The following is a 16,778-nucleotide window of genomic DNA, read 5'->3' as shown; positions in this document are numbered from 1 at the left end:
AGAATAGCACACAACCTGAAACTTATAAATTGTTTATATGTGGAATTTTCCATTTAATATTTCTAGAGCATGATGGACTGCAGTAATGGGAAGTAAACCTTGCATACTTTCCTCTGAGTTAAGACTCGTCTAGCTTAACTGCATATTTTCACAGAAAACATTCTTCCAACTGCAAGGTGATCGTCAAATATACAGCCAGACAGAGATTAACATGCAGGAATCTTGAGGCAGTGGGAAGAAGAAGTATAAATGCATGAAAAAACATTAGTTTGGCTTCCTAATTAAAAGAAGAAGGGGCTTTAGTTAAATTTCACATTGTACAAGGACACCGTAAGAAGCTCAACAGAGGTCTATTAATGAAAGTTAAAAAAAAAAAAAAATAGGATGGTTGTAAGAAACCTACAGAACTCATCTCATAATTCACCTTTAAAAATATAAATCCCAATAAGAGTAGGACTTGGTCTTTGTTTAATGTTTCTGGGTTCCCTGAGCGTGGTCTCTCGTTTCAGCTGTTTGAAGTGCACTTCACGCCGGGTCGTGTTTGGAGACTTACGGGGGGAAGTCCACAGTACCAGTGCCCAGGATCACTCGCGTTAGGAAAAAACCCCAATGCGACACTCGCACGTGGGGAAACGAGGTGTCAAGCCCAGGTGTGCTGCAGCCAGAGACCGGGGTCTGCGTTTCCGCCTCTGTTTTCCTGCGGTGGCCCGAGGGTTTTCACCCTGTGTGGACAGAATCACCCCCGTTGTCCAGGCCGTCGGAGGACGAGGGTGTCACATCCACTCCCCTGGCAGTGCTCAGTCACCCCAAGTCAGAACGAGGCCGGGAGGCTTCGCCAAAGGTTCTCAAAAGCAAAAGAAATAATCATCCTGAAGAATGTAAAAATAGAGAGAGCAAACGGAACTGCTGGAATCCAAATTCATTTCATTTCATTTCATTTCACCTAGTCTTTTAAAATTGTGGAGTTGTTATTAATTTCATGAATTTGAAAAAAAAAAGTCACTGCACCCTGCGGGGGTACCTGTTTTCTCACCTACAAAACGGCAACATTGCGACTTCACCTGTTAGGCTGAGCAGCGAGTCCACCGGCTCCCTGCACGGGGACTTGCCCCGGGGACTCACTCCCACAGTCGGAATCTGAGCGGTGAGCTCGTCACTCAGCACCAGGAGGCCAAACCGGCAGAGCCTTCCCTTCCCTGTGTGTTGGCAGCCTCGGCCGGGCCCTAAGCTCGGGCACTCCATCCCCCTGGGGCTTTGAACTGACAGCGGCGGGGAGAATCCACTGGGGCCAGGCCTGCAGGGACCTCACCTGCTGCCTGGCACCTGCGTGGGGGCAGGGCCGTGCCTCCTGCTGGGCCCGTCCAGCCCTGGTTGAGGTGCGACTCCCGCCAGGCCAGCCCAAGCTGAAGCGTTGTTTCTGGAAACCTACCTCTTTGGTTCCCGGTCACATTTCTGAGCCTGATGGTCCCACCTTCCCCCCAAATCGTGGCAGCTAGGTAATATCTTTTTATTTCCTTCCTGTTTAATTCAGCCAAAGTCGGTGTCTGTTGTTTCCTACGAAGGAAGCCGAAGACCTGACCTGGCTGGCGTGCAAAGCTGTTGTGCCGTCTGGCTAGCTGTTCCCAGGGCTGTTCCTCGGGGAAGGATCGGAATGAGGTCTGACTTCACGAGGGTCTGTGAAGAGCTGTGTGGAGGTCGGGGTGAGCAGGCTGTGTGCTCAAGATGCTGCCGAATCCAGGAGGCACAAGAACAAGATTATTGTACCCTTGCAAGTGAGAGAGGTCTCCAGCAGAAGCACAAGCAGAAGTGTCAGACGCAGCGGAAGAGGGTCGTGTGAGCGATTCAACAGATGCATCGCTTGGGCCAGGGGGGCAGATAAACAGAGTCCGTGGGGGAGACATATTTGACGTCATCCTTCAAAGTGGAATGGGAGCGGAAGGTAGGGTGCAGACACTGAGCTTGCGGTCAGAGTCAGAAGTCACTTTTCTTTCAAGCTCCACTCTTAGCTCTCAAACTGCTTCCTTCAGCTTCCCCACCTATGACATGAGGAAGTTAAATGGTCTACAAAGTTCTTACAGCTTTTAGATTTATTTTTTTATTCTTTTTTAAAATTTGTTTTATTGTTCTTTATTGATTTTAGAGAGAGGAAGGGAGAGGTAGAGAGAGAAGGAAACATGGATGAGAGAGAACATCAATTGGCCGCCTCCCGCCCGCCCCCCACTGGGGACCAGGCTCACAACCTGGGCATGTGCCCTGACCAAGAATCGAACCGGGACCTCTTGGTGCAGGGTCGTCGCTCAACCACTGAGCCACACCGGCCAGACTAGCTTTTGGATTTCTGATTGATTCCCATGGGCAGACAGAGAGAACATTGCGGGTAGAAGCCTGGTGGACAAAATAGTCAGGACAAAAGTGTCCAATGAACAGAGATGTAAAAGCAAGACAGCAAGGTCCATCCTAAACCATGTGCAACATCAAATACAAAGATAGAGATGGCGCTTTCAATTAACAGGCCATGGGAAGCCAGAAAAAAAGATGTATAGAAGTGCTGTGATAAAAAAGGGGCTTTTTGTGTTTATTTGTAACCTTGAGAGCGACATGGGATGACACGTGCTACGGTCACGAGGTCAGGGTTCGGGAAACCTGAATGAGAAATAATCGTGGCGGAGAAGGGTGAGGATAGCAGTGGAGACAGGGCAGCTCTGAAGACAACCTGGAGAATGGGTCTCCGCACATTAACGCCCGACGGGAGAGAATGAGGAGAATCACCGTAGGATAACCTGGAGGGGGAAAGTAAACCCACCAAAAGCTTGTAAATAGGGTGAGGAAGTTGAAATAGCAAACCCAGGGGATTCAGAGAGAGGTGTGTGCACAGTTTGAAGGGGTACTGCTGTGGAGGGAGATTGGTTTCTACCAAAAATGAAAAAATTAAGTGAGATTTTAAGCAAAGACTAAAGCAACTATAGAGATTGAAAATTCAAGCGAGAGCGGAACACTAAACTAAGATATACAATCAATATATTTTATTATAACCATAATCAAACATCTCCATCTTTCACTAATAAAACACTGCAAAATAAGTCCGGAAAACAAGGTAAGGAGAACCAAAAAGATCAGCATGTGCCACCTTCAGTCAGTAAAAAATTGAAATATATCACCTAGATTTGTCTTGGAAATCCACCTGTCTTCATAGCAAAGTTAATTTAATTCTAGGTTTTAATTATTTGATCGGTTAAAAAATCGTTTCTTAATGATGTATGTACGCTCTCCATGTCAATGGATGCAAATGTGGGTTCCCTATATGTCAAAAAGCAACAATTGACCCAGAGGCATGAGCTCTGACCCGGTCGTAGGTACATGTTATTGGTATGAACAGACTTAGTCTTCTGTCAAGAGCGAGAACTGCTGCCTCTGGTCAGAGGACACGAGGCAGCAAAATGCCAGGTCATCCATAGATGCACTGCCCTGCACCACACCCCAAAACTGAACCGGATCAAAGGGGACTTTGCCCAAAAGTCTGAGTCTCTTGGCTCACGGTTAAGGAGACTGTAGCCACAAAACAAAGAGAGTTGCTGCCCGTCACATGGCGGGTGTCAGAGGCCCTTGGTCAGTCAGTCCGTCAGCACCGCAGTGAGGTCAGTGAATTCTGCGAGTTCAGTCGTGATGGCGAAGCCACCAGAGAATAAACTGTGCTGAGATCTACTGACAGCGCGTGGTGTAAAGATTTGCTCCTTCATCTGTAAGTGTGTTTAAGGTGCCTACAAGGCAACCTCCTCTACTGGAGTCTACGAGGCAGCAGAGGAACATAGGAAAAGGGAAATAAACTCTGTAATGACACTGCGACATTCAAAACGTAACCAGATGTATCTTTAATTCCAGCCTGACGTTAGAGTCCCAGACCTGCCGTCCTGTCCCCAGCTGAATATCTTGCCTGCATCTAAATTCATCACGTTCCTCCTTTATTTTAGGAAACAAAATCTCTGCTGCATAACCTCAGGTCAGAAGTCCTTCAGGTTTAACTATAAGTTAAATGTTGTAGCTTTAAATTGATTTGAGGGGATATTTTGGGGTGTTTTCCATAAGCAAACAAATTTAAGAAGTCATTTTAAAGGATATTTTGCCCATAATTTATTCAGGAAGTGTTAAAAGGTTTAAAAAGTAAGTTAAAAAGTCAGAACTGAAGATTTGAGCTGAGGCTTAAAAAAATTATGTTTGTTAACTTATTTAATCCCTTGTGATATTGATAATGTTGGCCATAAAATAATATTTTCTTGCTAAGTTAAATAGAAACTTCTAACACCGGGGTATTTATCCAAAAGAGAGATTATCGTCATCAATATTTACTTTCAGATAAGAATTTAATATTTCAATATTTTATCAATAACCAGAATGCAACATATATTTAAACAAATAATAGTATGTGTTACCTTCTATGTGGTTTAAAAAAAAACAAAACTAAGAGATTTACTCTACCTCCCAATAATAATAAGTCCTAATGTTATAATGTGTCAGTGAGATAACCAAACGCACAGCCAAATTGTAAAGGAACGCTTTATTCTTGCCGGAGGGCTGCGGGGGGCACAGTCTCCCCTCAGATCAGCAGCCCCAATTCTTCTTCAGTTTTTTTAAATGTTTTATTTATTTATTTGTTTCTGTTACAGATGTTTCTCATTTTTCCCCCATTGACACCTTCCTCCCCTTCCCCTCCCACCCCATCCTCAGCTTTGTTGTTTATGTTCACTGGTTATGCATGCATGCACGTAAGTTCTGTGGTTTATCTCTTCCTCCACAAACACCTCCTCCTCTGAGGCTTGTCAGTCTGTACCCCACCTCTATTTCTCTGGGTTAATTTTGTTCAGCAGTTTGTTTAGTTCATTATATTCCACAAATAAGTGAGGTCATGTGGTATTTGTCTTTCTCTGCTTGGCTTGTTTCGCTTGGGATAATACTCTTCAGGTCCTCCATGTTGTCTCAAAGGATAAGAGATCTTTCTTTCTTACAGCTGCATAGTACTCCATTGTGTACATGTACCACAGCTTTTTTATCCACTCGTCTATTGATGGACACTTGGGTTGTTTCCAGATCTTAGCTATTGTAAATAATGCTGTTATGAACATAGGGGTACATATATTATTTCTGATTGGTGTTTCACTTTTCTTAGGGTATATTCCTAGAAATGATGATTCAGATAAGGGGTTAATTTCCAAAATATATAGAGTGTTCATACGACTCAACAAAAGGAAGACAAAGAACCCAATTAAAAAATGGGCAGAGGACCTAAATAGACACCTCTCCAAAAAGGACATACAAATGGCCAAGAGACATATGAAGAAATGCTCAACATCACTAGTCATCAGAGAGATGCAAATTAAAACAACAATGAGGTATCACCTCACTCCTGTCAGAATGGCCGCCATCAACTAATCATCAAACAACAAGTGTTGGGGAGGGTGTGGAGAAAAGGGGACTCTAGTGCACTGCTGGTGGGAATGCAGACTGGTGCAGCCACTATGGAGAACACTATGGTGTTACTTCAAAAAGTTAAAAATGGAACTGCCATTTGACCCAGTGAGCCTGGATTCTCCATGCCTGCAGATTCTAAAGACAGAGCCCCACCCTCCTTTCCCCCGCCCTCAGAGGAGGGCACAATAGTGGGTGTGACAGCAACCACAGAAGTCAGAATTAACATTATTCACCGGGCTCAGGAATATCTGCAAATGCCTCCCAACACGTGGGCAACTATAATCTCAGGCAAAATTCCTTTGCTTCCAGGGGTAATTGACCTATTATTGAAAAATACCCAGAAGGTCCATTGATGATAAAAGTGGAGTCATTTAGTCCCCTCAGCCAAGGGGCCCACATACGAATGGAATCTAGTCTCCTTAGCCCGGGGTCCAGGTCAGCAGGGCTCACTCCATCATTTCAAGGCAGGCTAATTAAAGTAAAAAAAAACAAAAACAACGTAGTCTATTGGTTTTCTTAAAAATAAATGTGGACTTCAATTTTTCTTACCAAGAAACAAAATACTGAACCCTGCCCTTCAGACATACTACCCTACTTCAAATGCTTATTTTATTTATAATTCATCATTGCTTGAATGGGAAACAGAGTTGGACTGTAAAAGAAAGGGAAACCCTGGAGCCACTTGGGAAGTCTTAGAGGTCAGTCTGTTGGCCGGGCTCTGGTCAGAACACACCCAGAGTTGCAATGCCTAAATGGGGTCACTTTGCTTTCTTTTGCCATTTTTCGATCAAAACACGTAGCTAGAACTTCAAATAGCACACATCAAGAACCAGATTCTGAAACCGATGTTCATTTCACTTAGCACCTTCCTATTTGTTTTATGGTTGAAAAGGAAATAATAGACTTTTTCCTTGTCATGCAATTTGAATTCAGTACGCAATCATAAATAAGCATAATAGATTATAAAATAATAATGCCAAAGCACATTGGCAGTTAGTGAACAGTTAGGTGGGGATTTTCTCGTGTTGAAAATACTGGCCACAAACCTTCTACATTCCTCAATGATCATTTTGCATTACATTTTGACAAGTATGCATCATTTGTAAGGGGACTTCATAGCTCTCCAAACGTATAAAATATACAGAACAGACAGTATTGATTCAATTAATTAAATATTATTTGTTTGCATGCGTGTTTCTTTTTTAATATCTCTCTGAAAGATTTCATGACTTTCCATCTCTTACACATTTTTATTTTATCCTCACCCAAGGACATTTTTTCCATTTTTTGTTCAGATAGAGTGGAAGGGAGAGAGAGAGAGAGAAAAACATCGACGTGAAAGGGACACATCGAGTGGCTGCCACCCACACGACCCAACCAGGGCCGGGGACAAACTGCAACCGAGGTACATGCCCTTAGCGGGAACCGAACCCGGGTCTCTCTGGACCGTAGGCCGATGCTCTAACCGCTGAGCAAACTGGCCAGGGCAACTTCCGATCTCTGGACCCCAGGGACAGAGGCTGCCCAGGGGGGTCCTGGAGCAGAATCAGACTGTCACCCCCAGAAACAGCACAAAGGCTGTGCTGTGGAAAATAGCGCTAAATGTGCCGCAGGGTCGTGATCCTGGACTGAGGAACTCAGGCTAAAGCCACAAAGGGGTTAAAAAGTTCAATGCTTCTTACTGCAACACGCCCGCTTCTGCACCGTCTGTGCTCAACTTAGACTGAAATGTAAAACAGCAAACAGTTTCCTACACTCCTTTCTTTCCCAAATCTAAGGTGTCTTTAAGCAGGAAAGGGGCAGGGTGACCATTATTCCGGTTATATATTCTATATTCCTAATTAATAATCTGATTATTACTTTTGGGGAGAGAGAGAGAAAAAAAAAACACACATGATCCCAAATGGGTCGGTACCAGCTGCTCAAGGAACGACCTGAAAAGGGCTGGGTTTCCATCGCCAAGGATGGGGGGAGGAGGGTGGTTAGGTGAGGCGTCTCCACCCTCGGACCCCGCACGGACACCAGGGGGGGCGGGCGCTCCAGCTCCGACTCAATGGAAGTGAAGAGAGAGTTAACCCAAGTGAGATCCAACCTGTTTTCGTTCCCCCTCGGGATGTTTGTCAATTCCCTGGGCACGCAGAGAAGCGCGGGGCTGACAAGGGGGGTCGCTGGTCCTTGGTCTAATCACTGGGGGACAAGGGGCGCCCTCGAATGACAGCTGCGGCCGCGACGGCTTTGGAAGGGCCTGGGGTCCAGCTCCGCGACCCCGGTCAGGCTGCGTTTCTCCCTCGTTCCACAAGTGCTTGTTTACTGCTACCCTGCGAACCTCGCTTGCCAAGGAGGGTTTATGGAAACTCAGGACCCCAAGCGCTGTGTTTACTTTAATTTCCGAGGAGACAGAAGGGGGGGGGGGCTTAGCCTCCTCCAGGCTTGGAGTGTCAGCTGTCCCTGTTTTGCAGACACGCTTCAGCGTCCGCACCCCCTCCCCAAACTGCACACCTTTCTGGGTTTAGATTCCAGCTCAGGCAGCGTGGCACGTAACCTTCCTCTTGGATGTGCAAGTTTCGGCGAGAAACGACCAGCCCTGCGCGGCATTCCAGTGCGTTTGGGGGGTGGGAGCGAACGCGGGCTACCCGGGATCGCAGGTAGCGGGGGTGGCTCCCGCCCAGGGGAGCCCCCGGAGCGCGGCGGAGCGCAGCAAGGTGGGGGCGCAGCTGCAGGCCGCTCTCCCCTCACTCCCCAGACAACTTGTGGAGTCCTCGCTCCCCCGCCCCCCGCTCCCCGCCTCCGCCCCCTCGAGCTGACTGGCAGAGATAACTGCCCAACCTTAGCCTCTGGGCCTCCTCCCGGGACCGCCGATTGGCCTACAAGGGCGCCTGCAGAGAGGGGGTGCAAGGGGAGGGATTTCCCTTAAAGCTCGGGGTCGCTCCGGGGACCTGGGAAGGAGGAGTGGAGCTACTTAGTTCTCGCGACCGAGCGGCGAGAGGCCGGGAGGCTCGTCCCCCTCCGGCGCGGTGCAGTGCGGAGCGCGCCGCCCACCTCCCACCCTCCCGGTCCAGCCTGGCGCCGCGGGACCCGCAGGACGCGGAGCCGCGCGCGGAGTTCCTGGCGCGTCCGGAGGAGCCTGCGCGCCCTGCCCTGGCTCCGCGCGCCCTCAGGTGTGCCTGCCCCAGCCCGACCCCTGCAGCATGCGCGAGCCGAGGACCCCCGGGGCCGCCTCCCGTTCGCGATCCAGCCCCGCCCGTTTTCAGCCGACGCCTCGGCCCCCACCACCGACCCAGCTGGAGCTGCTGCTGCTGCTGCTCCTGTCACTGGTAAGCCGCGTCCCGGCACAGCTCGGTGCCCCCGGCCGGGCGCTGCTGTCCTCGGATCTCCCGGGGGTGGCGGGGGTCCCCGCCCAGGAGGCGATCGTAATGGCGAACCGTGGGCTCCGCGTGCCCTTCGGCCGTGAGGTCTGGCTGGATCCACTGCACGACCTGGTGCTGCAAGTGCAGCCAGGGGACCGCTGCGCCGTGACGGTGCTGGCCAACGACGCCCTGGCCCAGCGGCCGGGCCGCCTGCACCCCAAGCGCTTCCCGTGCGACTTCGGCCCCAGGGAGGTGAGCTACTCGCACCTGGGCGCACGCAGCCCGTCGCGAGATCGCGTCCCGCTGCAGCTGCGCTACGACGCGCCGGGAGGGGCGGCGGTGCTCCCTTTGGCGCTGGAGGTGGAGGTGGTCTTCACGCAGCTGGAAGTCGTGACTCGGAACTTGCCCCTCGTCGTGGAGGAGCTGCTGGGGACCAGCAACGCTCTGGACGCGCGGAGCCTGGAGTTCGCCTACCAGTCCGAGACGGAGGAGTGTCGCGTGGGCATCCTGTCCGGCTTGGGCACGCTGCCTCGCTACGGGGAGCTCCTCCACTACCCGCCGCCCCCAGGTGTAGCTCGCGCGAGGGGCGCCCCGGAGCTGCCCCTGCTGGACTGCAAAGCTTTCCAGGAACTGGGCGTGCGCTACCGCCACAGCGCCCCTGGCCGCTCCCCGAACAGAGACTGGGTGCCCCTGGTGGTGGAGCTGCACGCGCGTGGCTCTCCCGTGGGCAGCCCCGCTTTGAAGCGTGAGCACTTCCAGGTGCTGGTGAGGATCCGAGGCGGGGCGGAGAACACCGCTCCCAAGCCCAGTTTCGTGGCGATGATGATGATGGAGGTGGACCAGTTTGTGCTGACCGCCCTGACCCCGGACATGCTGGCCGCCGAGGATGCCGAATCGACCCCCGACTTGTTGGTCTTCAACCTGACCTCTCCCTTCCAGCCCGGCCAGGGCTACCTGGTGAGCACGGATGACCGCAGCCTGCCCCTGTCCTCCTTCACGCAGAAGGACTTGCACCTCCTGAAGATCGCCTACCAGCCGCCCTCCGAGGACTCGGACCAGGAGCGCCTCTTCGAGTTCGAGCTGGAGGTGGTGGACCCCGAAGGAGCAGCCTCGGACCCCTTTGCCTTCATGGTGGTGGTGAAGCCCATGAACACTCTGGCCCCGGTGGTCACCCGCAACACTGGGCTCATTCTGTACGAGGGCCAGTCTCGGCCCCTCAGCGGCCCTGCAGGCAGTGGGCCACAGAACTTGGTCATCAGCGATGAGGACGACCTGGAGGCTGTGCAGCTGGAGGTGGTGGCCGGGCTGCGGCATGGCCACCTGGTCCTTCTGGGTGGCTCCGGGGGCAGCTCGGCCACGAAGACCTTCACGGTGGCTGAGCTCACCGCCGGTCAGGTCGTGTACCATCACGATGACACAGACGGCTCGCTGAGCGACAACTTGGTGCTGCGGATGGTAGACGGAGGACGCAGACACCAGGTGCAGTTCCTGTTCCCCATCACCCTGGTGCCGGTGGATGACCAGCCCCCCGTCCTCAATGCCAACACAGGCCTGACGCTGGCAGAGGGCGAGACCGTGCCGATCCCTCCGCTTGCGCTCAGTGCCACGGACATGGACTCGGACGACTCGCTGCTGCTCTTTGTGCTGGAGTCTCCTTCAGCCTCCGGGCACCTGATCCTCCGCCAGACTCACCCTCCGCGGGAGGGGGAGGGGCTTCTCGGGGGCCCCTGGAGGAAGCAAGGGGCGTTCTATGAGAAAACGGTGACCGAGTGGCGGCAGCAGGACATCACCAGGGGGCGGCTGTTCTACGTGCACTCCGGGCCCCATCACCCCGGGCCGGTGCTGGATCAGTTCGCCTTTCGAGTTCAGGATAACCACGACCCCCCCAATCAGTCTGGGCTACAGAGGTTCGTGATCCGCATCCACCCTGTGGACCGCCTGCCCCCGGAGGTGGGCAGCGGCTGTCCCCTCCGCATGGTGGTGAAGGAGTCCCAGCTCACCCCGCTGAGGAAGAAGTGGCTGCGGTACACGGACCTGGACACGGACGACCGGGAACTGCGGTACACGGTGACGCAGCCGCCCACGGACACAGACACCAACCGCTCTCCGGCCCCACTGGGCACCTTGGTCCTGACTGACGACCCTTCCACCGTGGTGGCCCATTTCACCCAAGCCCAGGTCAACCACCATAAAATCGCTTACAGACCTCCAGATCAGGAACTGGGGGTGGCCGCCCGGGTGGCCCAGTTCCAGTTCCAAGTGGAGGACCGAGCGGGGAACGTAGCTCCAGGCACCTTCACCCTGTATTTGCAGCCGGAGGAAAACCAGCCCCCTGAGATCCTCAACACAGGCTTCTCCACTCAGGAGAGGGGACACCACGTCCTGCGGGAGACGGAGCTGCACGTGAGTGACGTGGACACCGAGGAGGCCCACATCTCTCTCACCCTCACACAGGCGCCCAGACACGGTCACCTGAGGGTTTCCGGACACATCCTGCCTGTGGGAGGGGTCTTCCATCTGGAGGACATCAGACAGGGCCGGGTTTCCTATGACCACAATGGGGATGAGTCCCTGAGCGACAACTGCTCCTTGGAGGTCAGTGACAGACGCCACGTGGTTCCCATCACTCTCCGAGTGAGCGTGCGGCCCGTGGATGAGGAGGTGCCCATGCTGAGCCTTCCTGCCGGTACTCTGGGGTCCTATCTGGACGTTCTAGAAAATGGGGCTACTGAGATCACGGCTAATGTTATCAAGGGGACCGCTGAGGATGCTGAGGATTTGATGTTGACTTTCCTCCTGGAAGACCCGCCCTTGTTTGGAGAAATCCTGGTCCATGGGGCTCCGGCAGAGCAGTTTACCCAAAGGGACATATTGGAGGGCTCTGTGGTCTACGCCCACACAGGTGGAGAGATAGGCCTGTTGCCCAGAGAGGACTCTTTCAACCTGAGTCTGTCAGCTCTGTCCCCGAAGTGGAGAAAAGCTGGCAACACCATCCAAAGAGTCACTGTGTGGGTGACCATCCTTCCTATCGACAGCCAGGCCCCAGAAATCTCGGTGGGTGAACCGTTCACAGTCACGGAAGGTGATAAGAGCACCATAACCTCAGTGCATATCCGCGCTGAGGATGTGGATTCGCTGAACGATGACATCTTGTGCACGGTCGTCATCCAGCCCGCCTCGGGCTACGTGGAGAACATTTCCCCAGCCCCGGGCTCCGAGAAATCGAGAGCAGGGATCGCTGTTAGTGCCTTCACCCTGAAGGATCTCAGGCAGGGTCACGTGAACTACGTTCAGAGTGTCCACAAAGGGGTGGAACCCGTGGAAGACAGGTTCATATTCCGTTGTTCCGACGGCATTAACTTCTCAGAGAGACACATCTTCCCCATCGTCATCATTCCCACCAACGACGAGCAGCCGGAAATATTCCTCAGAGAATTCGTGGTGATGGAGGGCATGAGTCTGGTGGTCGACACGCCCATCCTGAATGCTGCGGATGCTGACGTTCCCCTGGACGACTTGACTTTCACTGTGACCCAGTTCCCTGCGCACGGCCACATCATGAACCAGCTGATCAACGGCACGGTTTTTGTCACGAGCTTTACCTTGGACCAGATCCTAGAGAGCTCCAGCGTCATTTATGAGCACGACGACTCTGAGACGCGGGAAGACAGTTTTGTGATTCAGCTAACAGACGGTAAGCACTCGGTGGAAAAGAGGGTTCTCATTATGGTCATCCCCGTTGACGACGAAACCCCCCGGATGGCCATCAACAATGGGCTAGAGATAGAAATCGGGGAGACCAAGATCATAAACAGTAAAATACTGATGGCCACGGATTTAGATTCTGAAGACAAATCCCTGGTCTACGTTATCCGTTATGGGCCGGAACACGGATTATTACAGAGACGAAAGCCTGGGCATGCCTTGGAAAACATCACACTGGGCTCGAATTTCACCCAGGACGAAGTGGACAGGAGCTTGATTCAGTATGTCCATTCTGGGCAGGAGAGCATTCGGGACCTAATTAAATTCGACGTGACTGATGGGACCAATGCCCTCATAGACTGCTACTTTTACGTGTCTATTGGGAGCGTTGACATTGTCTTCCCTGACGTGGTAAGTAAGGGAGTGTCGCTGAAGGAAGGTGGTAAAGTCACCCTCACCACAGACCTACTGAGCACCAGTGACCTGAACAGCCCCGACGAGAACTTGGCATTCACCATCACCAGCGCGCCGGTGAGAGGGCTCCTGGCATGCACAGACCACCCGGGCGTGCCCATCAGCTCTTTCACTCAACTTCAGCTGGCCGGCAACAAGATCTACTACGTCCACACGGCCGAGGACGAGGCGAAGATGGACAGCTTTGAGTTTCAGGTCACCGACGGGCGCAACCCCGTCTTCAGGACCTTCCGCATCTCCATCAGGGATGTGGACAATAAGAAGCCGGTCGTCACCATCCACCGTCTGGTGCTCAGTGAAGGCGAAAACAAGCTCATCACTCCCTTCGAGCTCACGGTGGAAGACAGGGACACTCCTGACAAGCTCCTAAAATTCACCGTCACCCAAATGCCCATTCACGGCCAGCTCCTCTTTAACAACACCAGGCCTGCCGTGGTTTTTACCAAGCAAGACTTAAACGAAAACCTCATCAGCTACAGGCATGACGGCACCGAGTCGAGTGAAGACAGCTTCTCCTTCACGGTGACCGACGGTTCCCACACGGAGTTCTACGTTTTTCCCGACACGGTGTTTGAGACCAGGAGACCCCAAGTGATGAAGATCCAGGTCTTAGCAGTTGACAACAGTGTCCCCCAAATCGCAGTGAACAAAGGGGTTTCTACCCTGCGAACTCTGGCCACTGGCCACTTGGGATTCATGATCACAAGCAAGATCTTAAAAGCCGAGGACAGAGACAGCCTGCACTTTTCTCTGAGGTTCGTTGTCACGGAGGCCCCCCGGCACGGGTATCTCCTCAACCTGGGCAAAGGCAACCACAGTGTTACTCAGTTCACACAAGGTACGCTTCCCTCTTCTTTGTTTGTAATCAAAGGGCATTTCAGGTCCTCTTTTCCGAGGACAGGGCTGTCGCCAAAGACTTATCGAGTGAGGCCTCCAATTATAGTCTAAGAGAGGGAAGAGCAAGAGAAGGAGGGGAGAATTCAGGGACTTCTTTTCCTGGGAGAACATTCCTTTCTTGCCCTGTGTCCCGTGACAGTGACCTTCCTGAGAGAGACAGCCGGGAGCCAGGCTTCGGTGAATTAAAACTGAATCTCAGCTCTGCTCCCTGTGCCTCACACCTGTCTTCTGGGCACCTGTTCTGTGTGCTGCAGGGAGTTCGTGAGCCAATTTCACATCGTATAGAGGGGTGTGCTTTCCACATTGTGTACTCCGACCATCCGTGTTAGCAAACACCATTCAAGCCCTGGCCGGTTTGGCTCAGTGGTTAGAGCGTCGGCCTGCGGTCCGGAGAGACCCGGGTTCGGTTCCCGCTAAGGGCACGTACCTCGGTTGCAGTTTGTCCCCGGCCCTGGTTGGTCGTGCGGGTGGCAGCCACTCGATGTGTCCCTTTCACGTCGATGTTTCTCTCTCTCTCTCTTCCTCTCTCTCCCTCCCGCGCTACCTGAACAAAAAATAGAAAAATGTCCTCGGGTGAGGATAAAAAAACAACAAAAAACACCATTCAAATAGGTCCTCCAAAGTTATATCACCTTGATTCCTTTTAGAGTATCGTGATAATACGGCTATGGTGGGTCTACACTGTGTAACTAAAAAAGAAGTATTGACACTTTGTAGAGTTTATATAATTTTTAGATTTCATGAGAAACACCTGTCCACAGACAGAAGTAAAGTCCTGTCTAGACTTATAAAAAGCATATGTACAAGGCCTGTCACTGTGATACACACAAAACAAAAGAGTATAAGAAGGCAGCCCTTCTGTCTCCAAAATATGCATCACTTTCATTGGTCAGAGCCAGAGCTATGTTAATACGATTAACAGCATAAGGCGAAAATCGCTGTTTTATTTCAGAACCTCTCTCTGCCCTGTTTCAACGCAGCCTGCGTCTCCATCCACCCGCGTCCTTGAGGCTGAAGCGTTTTCTGATCTGAGCTCCCCTGTGCTGACACAGTCTGAGGCAGGAAGGGGGACCCGTGCAGAGGTGCTGCGGGCTGGGGAGTCCGGCCTGTCCTCCAGGACGGCGGCTTTCACAGCTCCGGGCTCGGGGTTGCTTTCCTGCAGACTCGCCAGGTCCAGGGAAAGCTGATCCCTGCTGTGCGGCTCTGCGGGCAGACTGGGACTTTGACCCGGGCACCCCCTGGGGGTTCTCTCTTCCTGGGGCGCAGCTGGGCCCCGGGACAGCCGGTGTTTACTAAGCGCGGGCGGCACCAATGTGGTGCTCCATGAACTGCTCTCTGTGTTAGGTGCTGGCCCCACACCCAGCCCCTGATTCCTGGCCGACAGCCCGCGTGTGTCCCGGGCCGGGGACAGGAAAGCCCAGCGGGCCACGTGCACGCAGAGCGCAGGACACACGTGGGTGCGGGCTTTCCGAGGACAGCGGCCTGTGGTCGCGGACCGGTTTATTTTCCCCGAAGGCGAAGGATGAAAAGGATACGGGGTGGGCCAAAGGAGGTCTAAGTATCCACTTCTGTTGGTTTTTGGTGGAATTACCAGCCCTCATTCCCTAAAGGATGAATCATAATAAGAGAATGACAGACAACGTAAATAATATGTAATAAATAAATGATACTACAAGAATGAACTTCTGCCCAACCCTACGTATTGGAGGACAGAAAACATTAGGTCAGGTCACTACTGTGACCAGGGAAGAGATTCCCATGTTAGAGGGTTTTTTCTAGAAGGAATTTTCGGATGAAGACAGATGTGCTATCTCCTTACAGGGGTGGCCCTCTCTCTCACTGACTGGGGTTCACCACGGGGGTCTTGCGTGGACATTCGTAGGTGAGGAGTCGTAGTATGTTTACCATAAAAAGCGGGGCTCATTGTGAAGGCTCCTCTTTGACAATAAAGGGTCGCGATCCCTGAGAACCCGGATGGTGACCAGGGGACTGCGGTGCTGCATCGCTGGCGCCCGGAGGAGCAAGCCGGCCGAGCTGGGCGCAGCGGTTATTTACGGGGATTAGCTCAGGGGACAGACACCAGGCAGGGGGACACTCTGCATCCCCGGCGCGTTCCTGCAGGGGAGCAACGTGGGCCCAGGGAGCACTGTGCTGTCCCTTGGCTGCTTTTCCTACTGTTTTATTACGAACGGGTCAGCTAACTGCATGTTGATGATGTCCGATGCATTGAATTGAGTTCATTTAGCACAGGTGGCCAGAGAAAGTTGTTCCTATATTTACTGACTAAAGGATTGATAAGAGACAAAAAAAAACCAAACAAACACAAACACAATTATTTCTAAAGTGTATGAAATTTTATTAATAGAAGACATTAATAAGGGGAAATTATTTAGTTATTTAAGACTTTACCTCTCTGCTCCCTCAATTCTAGGTCTAAATCCCTTCTCTCAAGGAGCTGGATTTTTTTTCCTTGTGGGAGATCATTTATAAATCATTTTCTGAAATTCCCCTGAAGACTTTGAAGCAGCATGTGGTTTCAGGCATGTTAATGAACTTAAAAAATGTTAAAAACCCATGGAATGATTGTGTAGATATGCTGAAGTATATTCAATATTTTTTAAAAATCTAGTTAATTGTTAGATGTTTATTAAAGACGATAACATTTTGGCTACTAAGTTTTTATTTTTCTAATACTTCTATGCATTAAAAGCAAGTTTCATATATATATTTATATAGTTTATGTTTTTTTAATTGTTTTTCGTTATTGATCTTGAGAGAAATAGAGATAGAAACATCGATGAGAGAGAACATCAACTGACTGCCTCCTGCAGGCCCCCCACTGGGGATCAGCCCACAACCTGGGCATGTGCCCTGACCTGGAATCTAACCAGT

The 16,778-nt window shown here is 51.7% G+C and overlaps 1 protein-coding gene across 1 annotated transcript in view; it reads left to right on the top strand.

Moving 5' to 3' along the window:
* Window positions 1-8,651: 8,651 nt before the first annotated feature.
* FREM2 (FRAS1 related extracellular matrix 2) overlaps window positions 8,652-16,778 on the top strand; it is a 261,505-nt gene continuing 253,378 nt past the window's right edge. Inside the window, exon 1 of the mRNA XM_036250166.1 lies at window positions 8,652-13,827. Coding sequence (XP_036106059.1) covers window positions 8,652-13,827 — 5,176 coding nt within the window. The remainder of the gene's footprint in view (window positions 13,828-16,778) is intronic.

This window comes from Molossus molossus, unplaced genomic scaffold (genome assembly GCF_014108415.1).
Source record: "Molossus molossus isolate mMolMol1 unplaced genomic scaffold, mMolMol1.p scaffold_m16_p_9, whole genome shotgun sequence".
In the NCBI taxonomy this organism is placed as follows: Eukaryota; Metazoa; Chordata; class Mammalia; order Chiroptera; family Molossidae; genus Molossus; species Molossus molossus.
The sequence above is the reverse complement of the archived record's forward strand: the minus strand, read 5'-3'. Positions and strand labels throughout refer to the sequence as shown.